This window comes from Lycium barbarum, chromosome 3 (assembly GCF_019175385.1).
Source record: "Lycium barbarum isolate Lr01 chromosome 3, ASM1917538v2, whole genome shotgun sequence".
Lineage (NCBI taxonomy): Eukaryota > Viridiplantae > Streptophyta > Magnoliopsida > Solanales > Solanaceae > Lycium > Lycium barbarum.
Window position 1 is genome coordinate 13358151 of NC_083339.1, and position 17058 is coordinate 13375208.

General features: G+C 36.0%; 1 protein-coding gene across 1 annotated transcript; it reads left to right on the top strand.

Moving 5' to 3' along the window:
• Positions 1–13429: 13429 nt before the first annotated feature.
• Positions 13430–14529, top strand: LOC132630332 (secreted RxLR effector protein 161-like). Its single transcript, XM_060345917.1, has 2 exons — positions 13430–14014; positions 14416–14529. Exons 1-2 carry the CDS (start codon positions 13430–13432, stop codon positions 14527–14529), a joined length of 699 nt encoding a protein of 232 aa, XP_060201900.1.
• Positions 14530–17058: the final 2529 nt, after the last annotated feature.

The window sequence follows — 17058 nt, forward strand, 5'->3', positions numbered from 1 at the left end:
CTCCTACTAGTAGATCTTATAGAATTTATAACAAACGTACTTTATCTATTGAAGAGTCTATTCATATTGTATTTGATGATACTAATCACCTGGCCGAGAAAAGGAAAATTAAAGATGAAGAAGACAGTCAAATACTTACTACAGTGGTTACAAAACCCACTGAAGAAAAGGCACCCTGTGAGTCGACTTCTGATGAACCTCAGTCGACTGATGTTACTATTTGAACAGTTCCAAATGAATGGAGAAGTGAACCTGACTATCCAAAGAAATTTGTTATTGGAGACATCCATGAAGGGAGGAAAACTAGAGCATCTACTAAAAATAATGTAAATCTTGCTCTTATTTCTCAATACGAACCAAAGAAAGTTGGTGATGCCTTAAAAGATGAATACTGGGTCAAGGCTATGAAAGAGGAACTTGATCAATTTGAAAAGAACAAAGTGTGGAATCTAGTTCCCAAACCTGAGAATGCTTCAATCATTGGCACAAAATGGGTATACAGAAACAAGCTAAATGAGGCTGGAGAAGTAGTTAGAAACAAAGCCCGACTCGTTGCTCAAGGATATTCACAACAAGAAGGTGTTGACTATGATGAAACTTTTGCTCCTGTTGCTAGGTTGGAATCCATTAGAATTTTGCTTGCATATGCTTCGTTTAAAAAATTCAAACTTTTTCAAATGGATGTCAAAAACGCTTCTTAAATGGGTTCATTGAAGAAGAAGAAGTGTACGTCAAACAGCCGTCAGGTTTTGAAAACTTAAAATTTCCCTATCACGTCTTTAAATTAAGTAAAGCTTTATATGGTCTTTAACAAGCACCTAGGGCATGGTATGATCGCTTAAGCTCCTTCTTGGTAAGTCATGGATTTTTTCGAGGAAAGATCGATACAACTCTTTTCATTAAACGATCCTCCTTAGGAAATCTCATTATACAAATATATGTTGATGATATTATTTTTGGAAGCTCTAACCCTTCTATGTGCAAGGAATTTTCTGATCTTATGCAAAGCGAGTTCAAAATGAGTATGATGGGAGAATTAAAATTCTTCTTGGGACTACAAATCCATCAAACTGACACTGGAATATTTATATGTCAAGCTAAGTATGCTAAAGAACTCGTTCAAAAATTTGGGACGTCTGACTCAAAAGCTATGGGAACTCCAATGAGTCCTACTTGCTCTCTTGGTAAGGATGAAAAAGGAAAACCTGTTGATGAAACCAAGTATCGCGGTATGATTGGATCACTGCTTTATCTAACTGCTAGTTGACCAGATATTATGTTTAGTGTGTGCAGGTGTGCTAGATTCCAAGCTGCTCCAAAGGAATCTCATCTTACTGCTGTTAAACGTATCATTAGATACCTTCATGGAACAACTAACTATGGTTTATGATATCCTAACACCACTGATTTTATGCTTGAAGGTTTTTCAGATGCAGACTTTGCAGGTGATAAAGATGACAGAAAAAGTACCAGTGGTACTTGCCAACTTCTAGGAAAATCTCTTATTTCCTGGAATAGCAAAAAACAGGGACCAGTCTCTCTATCTACTACTGAGGCTGAATATATTGATGTTAGTCAATGTTGCACACAGCTAATTTAGATGTCTTATCAACTAAGTGATTATGACTTGTTTTTTAAACCTGTAAAAATTTTATGTGGTAATTTGAGTGCTATTTGTCTATCCAAAAATCCTGTGCATCATTCTAGGGCCAAGCATATAGATATTAAGCATCATTTTATCAGAAATCATGTTGCTCAGAGAGATTTTGAAATAGTTTTTGTTAACACTGAAAACCAGCTGGCTGATATTTTTACTAAACCCCTTCTTGAGGAACGTTTCTGCATGCTAAGAAGCTCTTTGGGAATTATTGATAAATCTGTCTAAATTTTTAACAATCCGTGCCAAAAATTTTGGCTACTCAAATCTTTGCCATAAATTGTATTCCCATCAAATTTATGACAATCCCATCTTCCCATATTTACTTTTTACCTTTCCCATAAAACCTTTTGTTTTACCCGTATCCCCATAAACCCTTTCCATCTTCCTCTTCACCTTTCCCTTCCAACCCTTCCATCCATCTTCTCATCTCTTCAATGGTGAAACACGCGAAAACCCCTACTCTCTCCACCCGTCAAAGCTCAAGGCTGCAGGAAATGGGTAAGACTCTTCCCTCTATTCCTCATGACTCTGTCATCTCCGATGACCCTGCTTCCTCCGACGACTCCGACTCCATTCCCATTTGTCATCTTGGAAAGCGAGCCCTTTCTGAGGCTGCATGCTCCACCTCCTCCAAGAAACTCAAAATAATCGGTGATAAACCTCTTGATCTTCAAAATTTTTTTTGGGATGATCATCATCAAGCACTGTTCTCGTCTCTTGAGGACAAAACCATCGTTTCTGGTAGGATTGTCGATCTTGACCTTATGCTCTCTCTCAGTTGTAAGTTTAAACAATTATTTGTCTATCAAGGATGGGAAAACTTTTTTAAAACCCCTCCTCATGTGTATGAAATTCCTGTTCGTATGTTCTATGCCAATCTTCGGTCTTCTAAAGCTAATGAACTCGAAACATTGGTTCTTGACACTCACATTGTGCTAAATTGCTCTGTCCTTGACTCTATTTTTGGTTGCACCTGCTCTGGTTTTTCCGAATTACCCAAATTTTTTTGGCCTGAATCTCTTGAAGTGTCTTTTGACGATGTTAAGAAAACCCTCTCAAATTCCACCTCTGTTCTTGCTCAAATTGGTCCGTCCAATATCTCATTTGAGGCTCGTGTGCTTGTCCATATGGTTGCAACTACCATTGTTCCTCGTGCTGGGTCCTACTCTACCATATCCCAGCGTGATGCTATTTTTGTATTTTGCCTTCTTTCCAAGAAAAAAATAAATTTGTCCTCCATCATTATCAATTACATAATTGAGTGTGCTTCAAATCCTTCTAGTCTTCCATATGGTATGCTTATCTCCCGCATACTAGAAGTCCACAAAATCGACTTAGTCGACTATCCCGTTACTCTAGTTAAGCAATGCTACAACTCTAGGGCGTTTGGTAGCATGGGATATGTCTTGAGCAATGATTCCTGGTTGTTAAAGGACGTCTATGAGGCATCTCAACCTGGTCCCTCCACCAAAGGGAAAAAATCAGATCCTTCTGTTGTCTCCACTGAATGCTATGAAGAACTTCTCGCCAAAATTTCTTCTATGGATGAAAAAATTGAGTCCATCAAAGACTTAATGGCATCCACATTGTTTCAAGTAGAGAAGATTCGTGATGCGACAAAGGAAACATGTGCTGATGTCTCTAAGCTGCGGCTGAAACTGGATGCTATTATTAAGGAAGCGGTCAAACTGTCCGCCAAGCTTCAAGCCAGTGTTGCCGCCATGCCTGAACGTCTTACTACTCCACTGACTGAAATGAAGGGTGCTATTGTGAATACATTAGCCTACTTTCTTCGTCGTCCAGTCTTCCGCCGCCAAGAATAGTTCTTAGTTGGTTGTTTTTTTGTGCACTGTTTAAACAATGTTTTTGTGGGACTTATGTTTGGTTGTGCTGCTAGTTGCTATTTGCTATTTGCTATTTGTTCTCTGGTTTAGCCTGTTTTGTTGTGTTGGTTGTTTGCTGTTTCTTTGCTTTTATTTTTTGAGTGAAGCCAAAGGGGGAGAAGAAGGACAGTCAACTGCTCAGGGGGAGCCTACAAGGACTAGTCGACTACTCAGGGGGAGCCTCCACCTATTCAGGGGGAGCATCCGTTACAGGGAAGTTGACTACACTTTGTCTAAAATTGTCATCCTCAAAAAGGGGGAGATTGTTAGTGTCAAGTTTTTATGATGACAATTTTACTTGTGCAGGTATAGTAATTAAATCACACAAGGAATATATGTGAGCCCACAAAATAGCCCCAACAAAGTGGAAGCCCACAGAACAGCCCTAACGAGCTGGGCTCACTCGAGAAATGGCTTCCCAGCCCTAACGGTGCAAACAACAGTACTCTTCAGTAGTATAAAATCTTTCAAGAAAGGAAAAGATATCTGCACAATAAAGAGGCAATATTCCAGCAGCATCAAATCATTTCAAGAAGGAAAAGCCATCTCCAACATTAAAAGGCATATCTCATGAAATGCAATAAATCTGATGCTGCCTCGACGCACAAGGAAAGCAGCAAAACCTCTGTCTTATTCTTGGAAATAGGATCTCTAATTCCATTTCCAAGGATCAAATCCCTCGGGTTGATCTCTCTGCGTGAAGAGCTTAAAACACTATAAAAAGGGCTGCTTCACAAACACAAGTTTTATGCAACTGTCTCATTACCTCCATTGCTCTGCTTTACTTTCAAATAAACATTGTTAGTCTGAGTGATTCATAGTGTAATAAGAGAGAAAGGAGAGTTATAGTTTGTGAGGCTTTGTATAAAAAATAATAAGAGTGTTTTGAGTGTAGACATAAGAACTTCATTCAAAACCTTCATTGTACCAAACCTTATAAAAGAGCTGCAGAGAACACTCTTGCAACCCAAGGGGACTGGACTAGGATTCACATTGAATCTGAACCAGTATAAATACGTGTGCCATTTATTTTCTGCACCTTACCTTAGTATTCACTGAGTAGGCAGTCGACTACTGGTTTAACCTAGTCTACTAACAGATCGAAATTTTTTAACAATTCACCCTCCCCCCCCTCTTGCACTTTTACATCGGGCCCTTAGCTTGCTTTTATATCCATCTTATAGAGATTATCCGAAAGCCACAATAAATTGGATTTTCAAAAAGAATATGTGCATGTAGTTTAGAAGAAATAGAAAAGGTACCAAGAGTTGGATCAGTTTTTGCCTTTAAATATATATTTAATATGTAGGGCGGTGGAATAGTTTGACAACATTAATACAATCATTATTTCAACATTGAAGAACTAATTTTTAACTATATAGAAACTCGTCAGTCACTCAATTTAAAAAATAAAAAAAATAAAAAATAAGGTGGGCCCCACTATTCTATAATGGTAGAAAAATTTTAAAAAAAATTAAGGTGGGGCCCACTCTTCTATAATAGTAGAGATTAAAAAATTAAGGTGGGATCCGCGTGAACAATTAGGAGAAAATTGCCAAAAAAAAAAAGTGGGATCCACGTGAAGAAGAATGAGACAATTGTAACAAAAAATAGGATATTTAAATAATGATAATAAGTTCAGAAAATGATAAAGGTGTGATTAGAGAAAATCTAAAGAAGAGAAGTTCGAAAAAAAAAAAGAAATAGCGATTTAAATTGAACACAAAAACTGCCAAAGAAGTCATAAAACTAAAAGATTTAAAACTTATACCTTTAGGTATAAGTTTAGACACATACGTCTCACACCAATAATGAGGAATAACATCAAGAAGACGAAATATAAACGGTCTTCTATAATAGCAAATTTTAAATTAAAAGTAAATAATAAGGTAGGGCCCACTCTTCTATAATAGTAGAAATTCTTTTTAAAAAAATTAAGTTGCGGCACACTTTTCTATAATAACAGAAAAAAATTAAGGTGAGACCCACTCTTCCATAATAGTAGAGATAAAAAAAATAATGTGGGGTCCACGTGAAGAATTAGGAGACAATTGTTAAAAAAACAAAAAAGATGGGGTCCATGTAAGGAAGAAAAAAAATAGGACATTTAAATTTTATAATGATAATGAGTTTAGCAAATGGTAAAGGTACGCTTAGAGAAAATTTAAAGAAGAGAAATTCAGGAGAAAAGAAATAACGATTTAAATTGAATACAAAAACCGCTAAAGAAGTCATAAAACCAAAAGATTTAAAACCTATACCTTTGGGTATAAGTTTAGACACATACATCTCACACAAATAATGAGGAATAACATCGAGAAGACGAAATAAAAACGGTCAAGAAATATATACACATATTTTCTTAAAATGATGAAGTTGGTCTATACTTAAAAATTTAAGGCTACAGCAGATGCTGACACATAAAAGCGCTTTTCAATGTTGTTGAGTAGAAAGAGATGATAGCATGAAACTCGGTAGGAGAAGGTGTATTTCAAATCTTTCAATTGGAGAACCAAATCAGGAAAGTCATAAATGGGAGAAGCGGACTAAGTAAAATAATTTATTAATATTTTCTATTAATTGAATTATAATACTTTCTGTAATAAAAATTTCATAATTATATTACCAAAAGGTACTATCTCTGTCCTAATTTATGTGACATAATTTGACTAGGCACGAAGTTTAAAAAAGAAAGAAAAAATCTTTAAAGCTTGTGATCTAAAACAAATCATAGATATTTGTGTGAATTTAAATCATTTCATTAAAGGTAAAAGAGAAAGTTTCAAGTTAAATGATTTAAGTTTCAAGTTACATAATTTCTAAACATAAAAATGTATTATTCTTTTTTAGACAGTCTAAAAAAAATGCGGTACCATTTTTTGTGTTGGGCCCGTGCTAGCACGAGCTTTCATCATCTAGTACTAAAAATATATTGGGGTATTAACTTTCCAAAAAAATAACTCCTTTCTTTGATGAGGGGAAATTAAAGAGAACGTTCTTCTTCTTCTCTTTTTTTTTTTTTTTTTTTTGCTTTTGAGAGAATAAGTTTAATACACACTAGTGGATATGATCGCGCTTCGCGTAGCCATTAAAATTATTTTCTCTTACAGGGTTTCTATAAATGAAATAGCATGTTACATTATAAATGTGTAAATAGAAAAACTAACATTATAAATGCGTAAAAAGAAAAAATAACATTATAAATGCGTAAAAAGAAAAACTAACATAGGAACAAAAATAAAGAGAAAAGGGAACATGTAAAAGAATTGTCATTCAAATTCTTGCTTTTGTTTGGTTTGTTCCCATACTTGACAAAAAAAAAAAAAAAAGATAACGCAATTGTGTTCGATACACAATTCAGAGTGCCAACAAAATCTTCTATATCTTTCCTATTAATTATTTTGGAAGCTTTACCGTGACTACGAAGCACAATATTTGACACCATATAATATCCTTTTTACTTGGCTTTCTTATTTGTTTATATCATTTTGGGCACACGGAGTTGTTGAGTTTAAAGTCCACAAATGCATTAAGTGAGGGACTTTAAAGGTGAAGTATGAATTGAGAAATGGAGGGAAACAAAAGTGGAGGGAAATGAAAGTTTGAAAAACAACCTTTCAAGTGAGCACTTCTCTCACATTGGTGATTGAAAGTGTTATGTGTGTGCTTATATTAAGCAACACATTCTCTAACTCATAAAGGGTTGAGAAGAGGACCACCCCTCGCGCTGTCGTCGTCGCTCGGCTCGGCTTCGGATTCGGATAAATGATTTGATTGATAATCTTTTTGGACCAAATTTATTTTATTTCCATTTTCATTACTTAATATTTCCAATCAAATTCGCGGAATTATTTTTCCCAACGGAATTTATTTTCCCAACGGACATAACGATGACCAATGGTCATCTCCTTCACCAAACAAGCATTTTCACACCTGCTCAGATTAGAAATTACAGGCTATAAATTTTCAGAGGCTTCACCTCATTTTCACACACTGAAAACGGAAAACTGAAAACATCTTTGCTCTCTGAAAAACGCAAGTTCCTTTCCCCTCATACTGCATTCTTTTCAAAACCAAAAATCAGTAAGTGTCATGTGATTACTACCATTTGTTGAGTTCGCTGAAATTCTGCAATTTCCATTACCGGTATTGCAGAATAGAATTTCGTTCTATCCTGGGAATAATTAATCCAAACCTCTGGCAACTGTGAGGGGATTAAATTCTTTAAGGAAACACAACTTTCTGTGGGCTCGAAATAAACATATTGTTCTTTAGTTTATATAAACAGATTACCATTTGATTAACGGGAATCACAAACTTAAAGAATTTAATAATTATACTTCTGTTTCATCTAATATTCTGTTCTGGTTGGAGACTAAAATCTTCGGATTTTCTACTCCAGTAATCTACTTGATTTGATGATATAAAAACTTCATCGAGATTATTACTTTGTGTGTTCGATTAGAAGAATATAAAAATTTCATCGACATTGTTACTTTGTGCGTTCTATTTATTGATTCTGGTTCTGTTTTGTTGTCAAACAGAAAAATGGCTGATATCACTGTCGAGGACGCTACTAGTTCTGGTGCAAAGACTGTCGCCTCTTCCAGTCGCACCACAACTGTCCCTGCGATGGCTGCGGCAGAGAAGCCCGGAAAGTTTTCTAGCATAGACTTTAAACGCTGGCAACAGAAAATGTTCTTCTATTTAACAACCCTCAGTCTACAAAAATTTATTACTGAGGAAGTTCCTGTTCTACCAGAAGAGACTCCGGACAATAAACGTTTCATCGTAATGGAGGCATGGAATCATTCTGATTTTCTATGTAAAAACTATATTCTCAATGGGCTGGATGATGGTCTTTATAATGTCTTTAGCGGCTGTAAGACGTCTAAGGAATTATGGAATGCTTTGGACAAGAAATATAAGACCGAGGATGCTGGGTTGAAAAAGTTTGTTGCTGCGAAGTTCTTGGACTTTAAAATGGTAGATAATAAATTTGTCATGTCGCAAGTCCAGGAACTTCAAGTTATTACACATGATCTGCTTGCGGAAGGAATGATAGTCAATGGAGCTTTCCAGGTTGCGGCCTTTATTAAAAAATTGCCGCCTTTGTGGAAGGATTTTAAAAACTACTTAAAGCACAAACGTAAGGAAATGACATTAGAAGATCTAATCGTCCGTCTTAGAATTGAGGAAGACAACAGGTCTGCTGAGAAGAAGGCCAATGGCAAACAAGCAATAATGGGGACAAACATCGTTGAAACTACCCCTACAAGTTCAAAGAAAAGGAAGCAGGATCTTGGAGGGAAGAATGTTCCAAGCAAGAAGAAATTCAAAAGAAGTTGTTATAATTGCGGCAAAATTGGACACATGGCTTCAGACTGTCGTGCTCCGAAAAAGGATAAAGAGAAGAAGAAAGGTCAAGCCAATATGGCTGAAATAAATAATGAAGTGGATAATCTATGTGCCATGTTGTCCGAATGCAACTTTGTAGGTAACCCGCGAGAATGGTGGATAGACTCGGGTGCTACTCGCCATGTGTGTTCTAACAAGGAATTCTTTTCTTCTTATGATGCAGTTGGCCCCAATGAGACGATCTTCATGGCCAATTCTGCTACTGCCAAAATCGAGGGAATAGGCAACATTGCCTTGAAGATGACGTCTGGAAAGATTGTGACGCTCAAGACTGTCCTTCATGTTCCAGAAATGCGGAAGAACTTAGTCTCAACTTCACTACTAGTCAAGAATGGATTTAAATGTGTTTTTGTTTCTGATAAGGTTGTTGTTAGTAAAAACGATATGTATGTTGGAAAGGGCTACCTCACAGAGGGCCTTTTCAAACTCAATGTAATCTCAGTTGATATGAATAAAATTTCTCCTTCATCTTATTTACTTGAGTCAAATAGTTTATGGCATGCACATTTGGGACATGTTAATTATAAAACATTGCGAAAAATGATGAACTTGGAAATACTTCTTAAGTTTGAATGCAATAAGTCCAAATGTCAAGTATGTGTTGAATCCAAGTATGCTAAGCATCCTTATAAGTCTATTGAAAGGAATTCCAATCCTTTAGACTTAATTCATACCGACATTTGTGATATGAAGTCAACACCATCAGGCGGTGGGAAAAAGTACTTTATAACTTTTATTGACGATAGCACTCGATATTGCTATGTGTATTTACTTAATAGCAAAGATGAAGCTATTAATGCATTTAAACAATACAAAAATGAAGTCGAAACACAACTGAACAAGAAAATCAAAATGATTAGAAGTGATAGGGGTGGAGAGTATGAATCTCCCTTTGAAGAAATATGCTTAGAATATGGAATTATTCATCAAACTACTGCCCCATACACCTCACAATCCAATGGAATTGCGGAAAGAAAGAATCGAACATTGAAGGAAATGATGAATGCCTTATTGATAAGTTCTGGTTTACCGTAAAACTTGTGAGGCGAAGCTATACTTACAGCAAGTCGAATACTCAACCGAGTGCCCCATAGCAAAACAAAGTCCATTCCATATGAACAATGGAAAGGTAGAAAGCCTAGCTTAAAATATTTCAAAGTGTGGGAGTGTTTAGCCAAGGTACAAATTCCTAAACCCAAAAGGGTAAAAATTGGACCAAAAACCATTGATTGTGTTTTTATAGGATACGCCACCAATAGTAAAGCGTATCGTTTTCTGGTTCATAAATCAGAAAATCCTGACATTTATGTTAATACGGTAATGGAATCTGATAATGCTGAATTTTTTTAGAATATTTATCCGTATAAAATAGAACGTGAGTCGTCTGGTGAAAGACCTAAACGGCCCCGGGAAGAAACAAAGGAAAATATGCCTAATGAAGAGAATCCAAGACGTAGCAAACGCCAAAGAACATCGACTTCCTTTGGTCCAGACTTTTTGACATTCTTAGTAGAGAATGAGCCTCAAACTTTCAAGGAAGCAATGTTTTCCTCCGAAGCACAATATTGGAAAGAGGCAATAAATAGTGAAATAGAATCCATATTAAACAATCATACTTGGGAATTGGTTGATCTTCCTCTAGGAAACAAACCTTTAGGCTCCAAATGGATTTTCAAGAAGAAAATGAAAGATGATGTCACTATTGAAAATATAAGGCAAGATTCGTTGTCAAAGGATTCAGACAACGAGAAGGTCTTGATTATTTTGATACATACTCACCGGTAATAAGGATAACATCCATTCGGGTGTTGATAGCGTTGGTTGCGGCGTACGGACTCCATATCCATCAAATGGACGTGAAAACAGCCTTCTTGAATGGAGAGTTAGAGGAAGAAATCTATATGGATCAACCCGAAGGGTTCATAACTCTCGGAAAAGAGAAGAAGGTGTGTCGACTTGTTAAGTCACTTTATGGACTTAAACAAGCACCCAAACAATGGCATGCAAAATTTGACCAAACAATGTTGGCAAATGGATTTAAAATTAATGAATGTGATGAATGTGTTTACGTTAAGAACGTTCCAAATCACTTAGTCATTGCTTGCCTGTATGGTGATGATATGTTGATAATGAGCAAAGACATTGCCGACATAAATGCTACTAAGCATATGCTTGCTAGCAAGTTTGATATGAAAGACTTAGGAGTTGCTTGTAACACCTCGTAACTTCGGACGTAAGTTTGACTTATAAGATGATAATATAATGGAACCAATATGAGGGTTATAGGAAGTGTTATGAAAACCAATTAAGTCATAAGAAATGTCTTTAGGCAAAGCAAAGTTGAAAACCACTCTACGGGGCATGTTTGCAAGTGAGTTTATAGAAGGTCTTACTTCCAACGACCATAACCCCTTTATTAATTGAGAATTTGGGAAAACTTCCTTGATGAAAGTTGTAGCCCTTTGAAATAGATTTCCAACGGTATATTATGGGTCTTGAACGGAGCTATACACAAAACGTTATGGCCATTTTATGACAGACTATTCGACAGAATATCACCCTCTGTCACAAGATGCGACTCAGGATGCGACTCGCAAACACTACATGCGACGCCGCAGTCCCGTCGCAAGTTGTGCCAGAGAGATTTTGTCCAGACTTTTCTGGACTACTTTAAATAAGACCCAACTCGTCCAAAATCATATTTTCATCATTCTTGGTCAAGAAAACCTCTAAAATACTCTCTAACATTCATCCACAAGAAAATTCAAGGGAAATCCATGATCAATAACACCAAATCCATGAACCCAAATGTATGAAACCTAGCCAAAGTTCATCTAATTCAAGAAAACCCAAGGGAAGTGAAGTAGGGTTTTGGTGCTAAAGGAGTAACTCCACTCAAGACTTGTTCAACCATTATCTAAGGTAAGTTTCATGACTTTCTCATGATGATTAAAGTGTTGATGTATTCTTGGGAGAATAATAATTGGGTTTGATGAAGGGAATTATATGAACTATGCTAGAGTTGTTGGATTGTTGACTTGGGATTTGTTGTCTTCATATGAGTGATGAAGAATGATGTTAATTACATCTAATTGAGATTGTAGAATCATCTAGAAGTAATAGAATGGGATTGGGTGAAGAAAACACCATTAATGAAGGTTGTGGAGCTTCATGCCCACCAAATGTTTGATAAAATGCTTAGATGACCAAAGCATGAATATTATTGCTAATATAGAATCCCTTTGACTTGTATTGATATAGATCAAAGTTGAGAGGGTTGACGAACATTGTATTACGCTCAAAGGCTGGAATTGAGGTATGTGAGGCTAACTATCTACGTTAGGGAATGTTCATGATTCTCCCTACGCCTCATTCTTCATACTTGTTAGAAATTTGACTCAGAATATAGTTAGCTCTAGTTTCATGAAATGATATAGAACTGTTATCTTCTAGGGTTGCAGTTACAGAATTCGTTCATGGTTGTCACTTTGAACATCATGAACCCAGCACGTAATCCTTATAGACTTATGCATTATTATCACATGAGTCTCAGTTAGTGTATAACCAGTTAACTGCAAGAGTCCCAGAATCAGAAACAGTTATCATGCTATCAGCTATAGCCAGTCTCAGTTTTGTAAAATATCAATGTTGAACACCTGTATCTGTAGTTTTGGGCCCTAGGCCACAGTTTATGCATACGTATTGCTTGGGCCAGAGGCCACAGTTTTGTGCACATTATTTGGGCCCTAGGTCACAGTTATATATATACAGTTTTACAGGTGATTCTTCATCCAGAACAGGGAGTACTTCAGCTTCTTGCTTTCCTGTGTAGTTCAGTTTCAGTTTTCAGTTTCTGTTCCAGTATTTTATTGCTTCAGTTGCTTTACATACCAGTACAATTCAAATGTACTGATGTCCCTTTTTATTGCTTGGGGGCCTGCATCTCGCGATGCAGGTAATGATACACAGGTTGACGACTCAGCTAATTAGGAGTGCACGTATCAACTACTGGTGAGCCCCACATTCCTTCGGGGCGTTGTCAGCTATCCGGTTATTTCAGTTTATAGACAGATCTATCATTCAGTACTCTTAGAGGCTTCATAGACACAGTTCAGACAGTCAGATATTTATTATGTTAGCCTTGTTAGCAGTTGTTCAATCGTTTTGGTTTAGCCATGTTAGCTACTGTCAGATATATTTCAGATTGTCTAAATATTTCCGCATTATGATTTCAGTCAGACCTTTAGTATATCAGCATGTGTTTAGTTATTCCACATTTAGTTATGTTTTGATATCACATGTTGATTCAGTCAGCCAGTTGGTTCGCTCGGTCACATGCAGTCAGGCATCGGGTGCCGTGTTACATCCAGGCCTAGGTTCGGGGCGTGACATTGCTGATTTAATTCTAGGAATTAAGATCCATAGAACTCCACAAGGTCTAGCATTGTTACAAACTCACTATGTTAAGATGGTACTTGAAAAATTTAAGTATCTGGAGTTTAACGTTGCAAAGACTCCGATTGATGTGAACCTTGCTCTTACAAAGAACCAAGGTCAAAGCAAGTCTCAGTTAGACTATGCTCGAGTGTTAGGAAGTTTGATGTACATTATGAACTGTACACGACCAGATATAGCTTGTGTAATAAGTAAATTGAGTCGTTACACAAGTTATCCTGACCAAACTCATTGGATGACAATGAAAAGAGTTTTGGGGTATTTACAATACACCCAAGACTATGCTTTGCACTATAATAAATATTCTGCGATAATTGAAGGATATAGTGATGCAAATTGGATCACCGGATCATCTGAAGTCAAATCCACAAGCGGATATGTTTTCACCATTGGAGGAGGAGTAGTTTCTTTGAAATCATCCAAGCAGACATGTATCGCTCGCTCTACAATGGAGTCAGAATTTATAGCTTTGGATAAAGCTGGTGAGGAAACTGAATCGCTACGGAATTTCTTGGAAGACATTCCTTTTTGGCCTAAACCAGTGGCACCTATATGCATACATTGTGATAGTCAAGCTGCCATAGGAAGGGCTGGAAGCGTCATGTATAACGGAAAATCTCGTCACATATGACGAAGACATAATACCGTTAGACAATTACTCTCTAGTGGAATTATCACAATTGACTATGTAAAGTCAAAGGATAATGTGTCGGATCCACTTACAAAAGGCCTAACTAGAGAGGCGGTTGATAAATCATCAAAGGGAATGGGATTATGGCCAAGAAAAAGTCATAATAATGGTAACTCCACCTAGCTGACTGGAAATCCCAAGATCTAGGTTCAAGGAGATCAAACAAAGTTATGAACGACAGTTAAACATTGTCGTCAAACTCAATCCATTCTCATGATAAGACAATGTCCAGGAACAAGGATAAAGTGCAAAGGCTTTTTAATGGTTTCTAAGTTTGATACTAAGTATATCAAATTGTGTATCTACAGAATGACACGTTTAGGAATCACCTATGTGAGCGTGAAGTGAAAGCCGCTTCAAGGAGAATTAGAGTAAGGCCAGTTCTCTACACACTCATGAAACCAGGCGGTGTTCAAGGCTGAAACGAACACAACAATAGGAACCAAGAATGGTTAAGGGTTAAGTGTGTGACATATGTTGTCTAGATATACATTAAAGATCGACAGTTCAAAGATATCAAATCTACCGATTGATCGAGTATATCCGATGTACGTTTACTATGGAAAGTTCAAAAGGAAACCTACTTATCCAGATGCGGTTAATCCTTACATGTAATCACACAGGTTTTTTTTAGGCATGTTACATATATTGCCATTCCCCATTCATGTGGGGGATTGTTGAGTTTAAAGTCCACAAATGCATTAAGTGAGGGACTTTAAAGGTGAAGTATGAATTGGGAAATGGAGGGAAACAAAAGTGGAGGGAAATGAAAGTTTGAAAAACAACCTTTCAAGTAAGCATTTCTCCCACATTGGTGGTTGAAAGTGTTATGTGTGTGCTTATATTAAGCAACACATTCTCTAGCTCATAAAGGGTTGAGAAGAGGACCACCCCTCGCGCCGTCGTTGTCGATCGGCTCGGCTTCGGCTTTGGATTTGGATAAATGATATGATTGATTGATAATCTTTTTGGACCAAATTTATTTTATTTCCATTTTTGTTACTTAATATTTCCAATCTGGATATTAATTAATTCACGCGAAAATTAACTTAATTCATTAAATTCGCAGTATTATTTTTTCCCAACGGAATTCATTTTCCCAACGGACATAACGATGACCAACGGTCATCTCCTTCACCGAACAGGAACTTTCACACCTGTTCAGATAAAGAATTACAGGCTATAAATTTTTAGAGGCTTCACCTCATTTTCACACACTAAAAACAGAAAACTAAAAACATCTTTGCTCTCTTAAAAACGCAAGTTCCTTTCCCCTCATACTGCATTCTTTTCAAAACCAAAAATCAGTAAGTGTCGTGTGATTACTACCATTCGTTGAGTTCGCTGAAATTCTGCAATTTCCATTGTCGGTATTGCAGAATAGAATTTCGTTCTATCCTGGGAAGAATTAATCCAAACCTTTGGCAACTGTGAGGGGATTAAATTCTTTAAGGAAACACAACTTTCTGTGGGCTCGAAATAAACATATTGTTCTTTAGTTTATGTAAACAGATTACTATTTGATTAACAGGAATCACAGGAGTTTCATCCATAATTCATTTGGTCGCACTACTAATTGTCTCATCGTTAGATGGGTGAATAACAATAACGTCTATTCTAAGTAATGTTTAGATTCTCTCCACTGCTTATGGTTGTATCCTTTGACATGTCCTTAATATTCAAATACCCATCAGGAAATACAACTGCAACCAAAGGCGGATCTAGGACTTAAAGGTGGCAGGTGCCACAATTTTATTCAATGTACATCTTGTTAGAAACGTGTATTCGGATCGGGTCCATCTCTTTTTAGTTTATTCAGGTCAACTAATAGCCATTTTTTTATTTGCAAATATGAAAATTATATCTCAAAAATCAAGAAACGAACATAATTAGCATCGTAGACAAGGAATCACACCAATTAACAACAAGGTAAAATCAAAATTTTCACCAAGGGACTTGCATCTTTTATGTATGTTAGAAAATGAACTTGTACAAGTAAAATAACATCTTCAATAAGGGAATTACACCAATCAAAATAAGAAAAATAATAGAAAAACTCTTCAATAGGTAATTACACCCCATAAGTAAATGTAGAATTAGATAAATTAAAAGTTCTCAAAAATAAATCATAAATTTCATGTTTCTTCTAAGAAATGCTTACGAAATTTCTATCACAATTTAAGTAGTAAAGTAATTTAAATTGAATTTAACAATTATAGAATAGCATAAATTTTTATAATACACTCCCTTCGTCCATTTTTATTTGTTCACTATACTAAAAATATATGTCCACTTTTACTTGTAAGTTGTATAGTTTGAAAAAACAAGACATAATTTATCATTTTATACCTATTTTACCCTTATTATTAAGTACTGCAATTCATTTTTCATTTTATTTATTGCTTATTAAGAGTGTCCTAAGTAGGGGTGGGCATGGTATGGTATATACCGATTACCATACCGAAATTGAATTTTTTTATATCATTGTTTTGGTATTATGGTATTTGGTATGCATTTTTAAAAAGTTTGGTATTCGGTACGGTATTTGGTATTTATAAATAATATACCGAATACCATACCGAAGTATATAGTTACATATACAATTCATATATATTAGTATTAAAATACTAAAAACTATTTAATCTAGTATTAGTACCAAATTAATTGTTTAGATGTTGAAATTTTGACTAATTAAACTTGATCGAAATGCCTTTTTTGTCTAATTGGTTTACGAGGGATTGCTTGTGCTTTGTTTTGAATATTTTTACATGTGTAAGGTGTTAGTACTATATTATTTAGATGCTTCTTGAATAGCCGAAATCATAATTCTCTATTATATGGGTATATATAAGTCAAAGTCGAATAAAGTATGGTTACCGATTTATCGTACCGTAAAATACCGAAACCGCACTTCAAAATACCGAACCATACCGAATTAATTTGGTATGGTA

Coding starts and splice junctions, on each gene's coding strand:
- LOC132630332 (XM_060345917.1), top strand. CDS start 13,430: ATGGTACTTGAAAAATTTAAGTATCTGGAGTTTAACGTTGCAAAGACT. Junction 14,015..14,415: donor CCATAGGAAGGGCTGGAAGC/GTCATGTATAAC, acceptor GTGTATCTACAG/AATGACACGTTTAGGAATCA.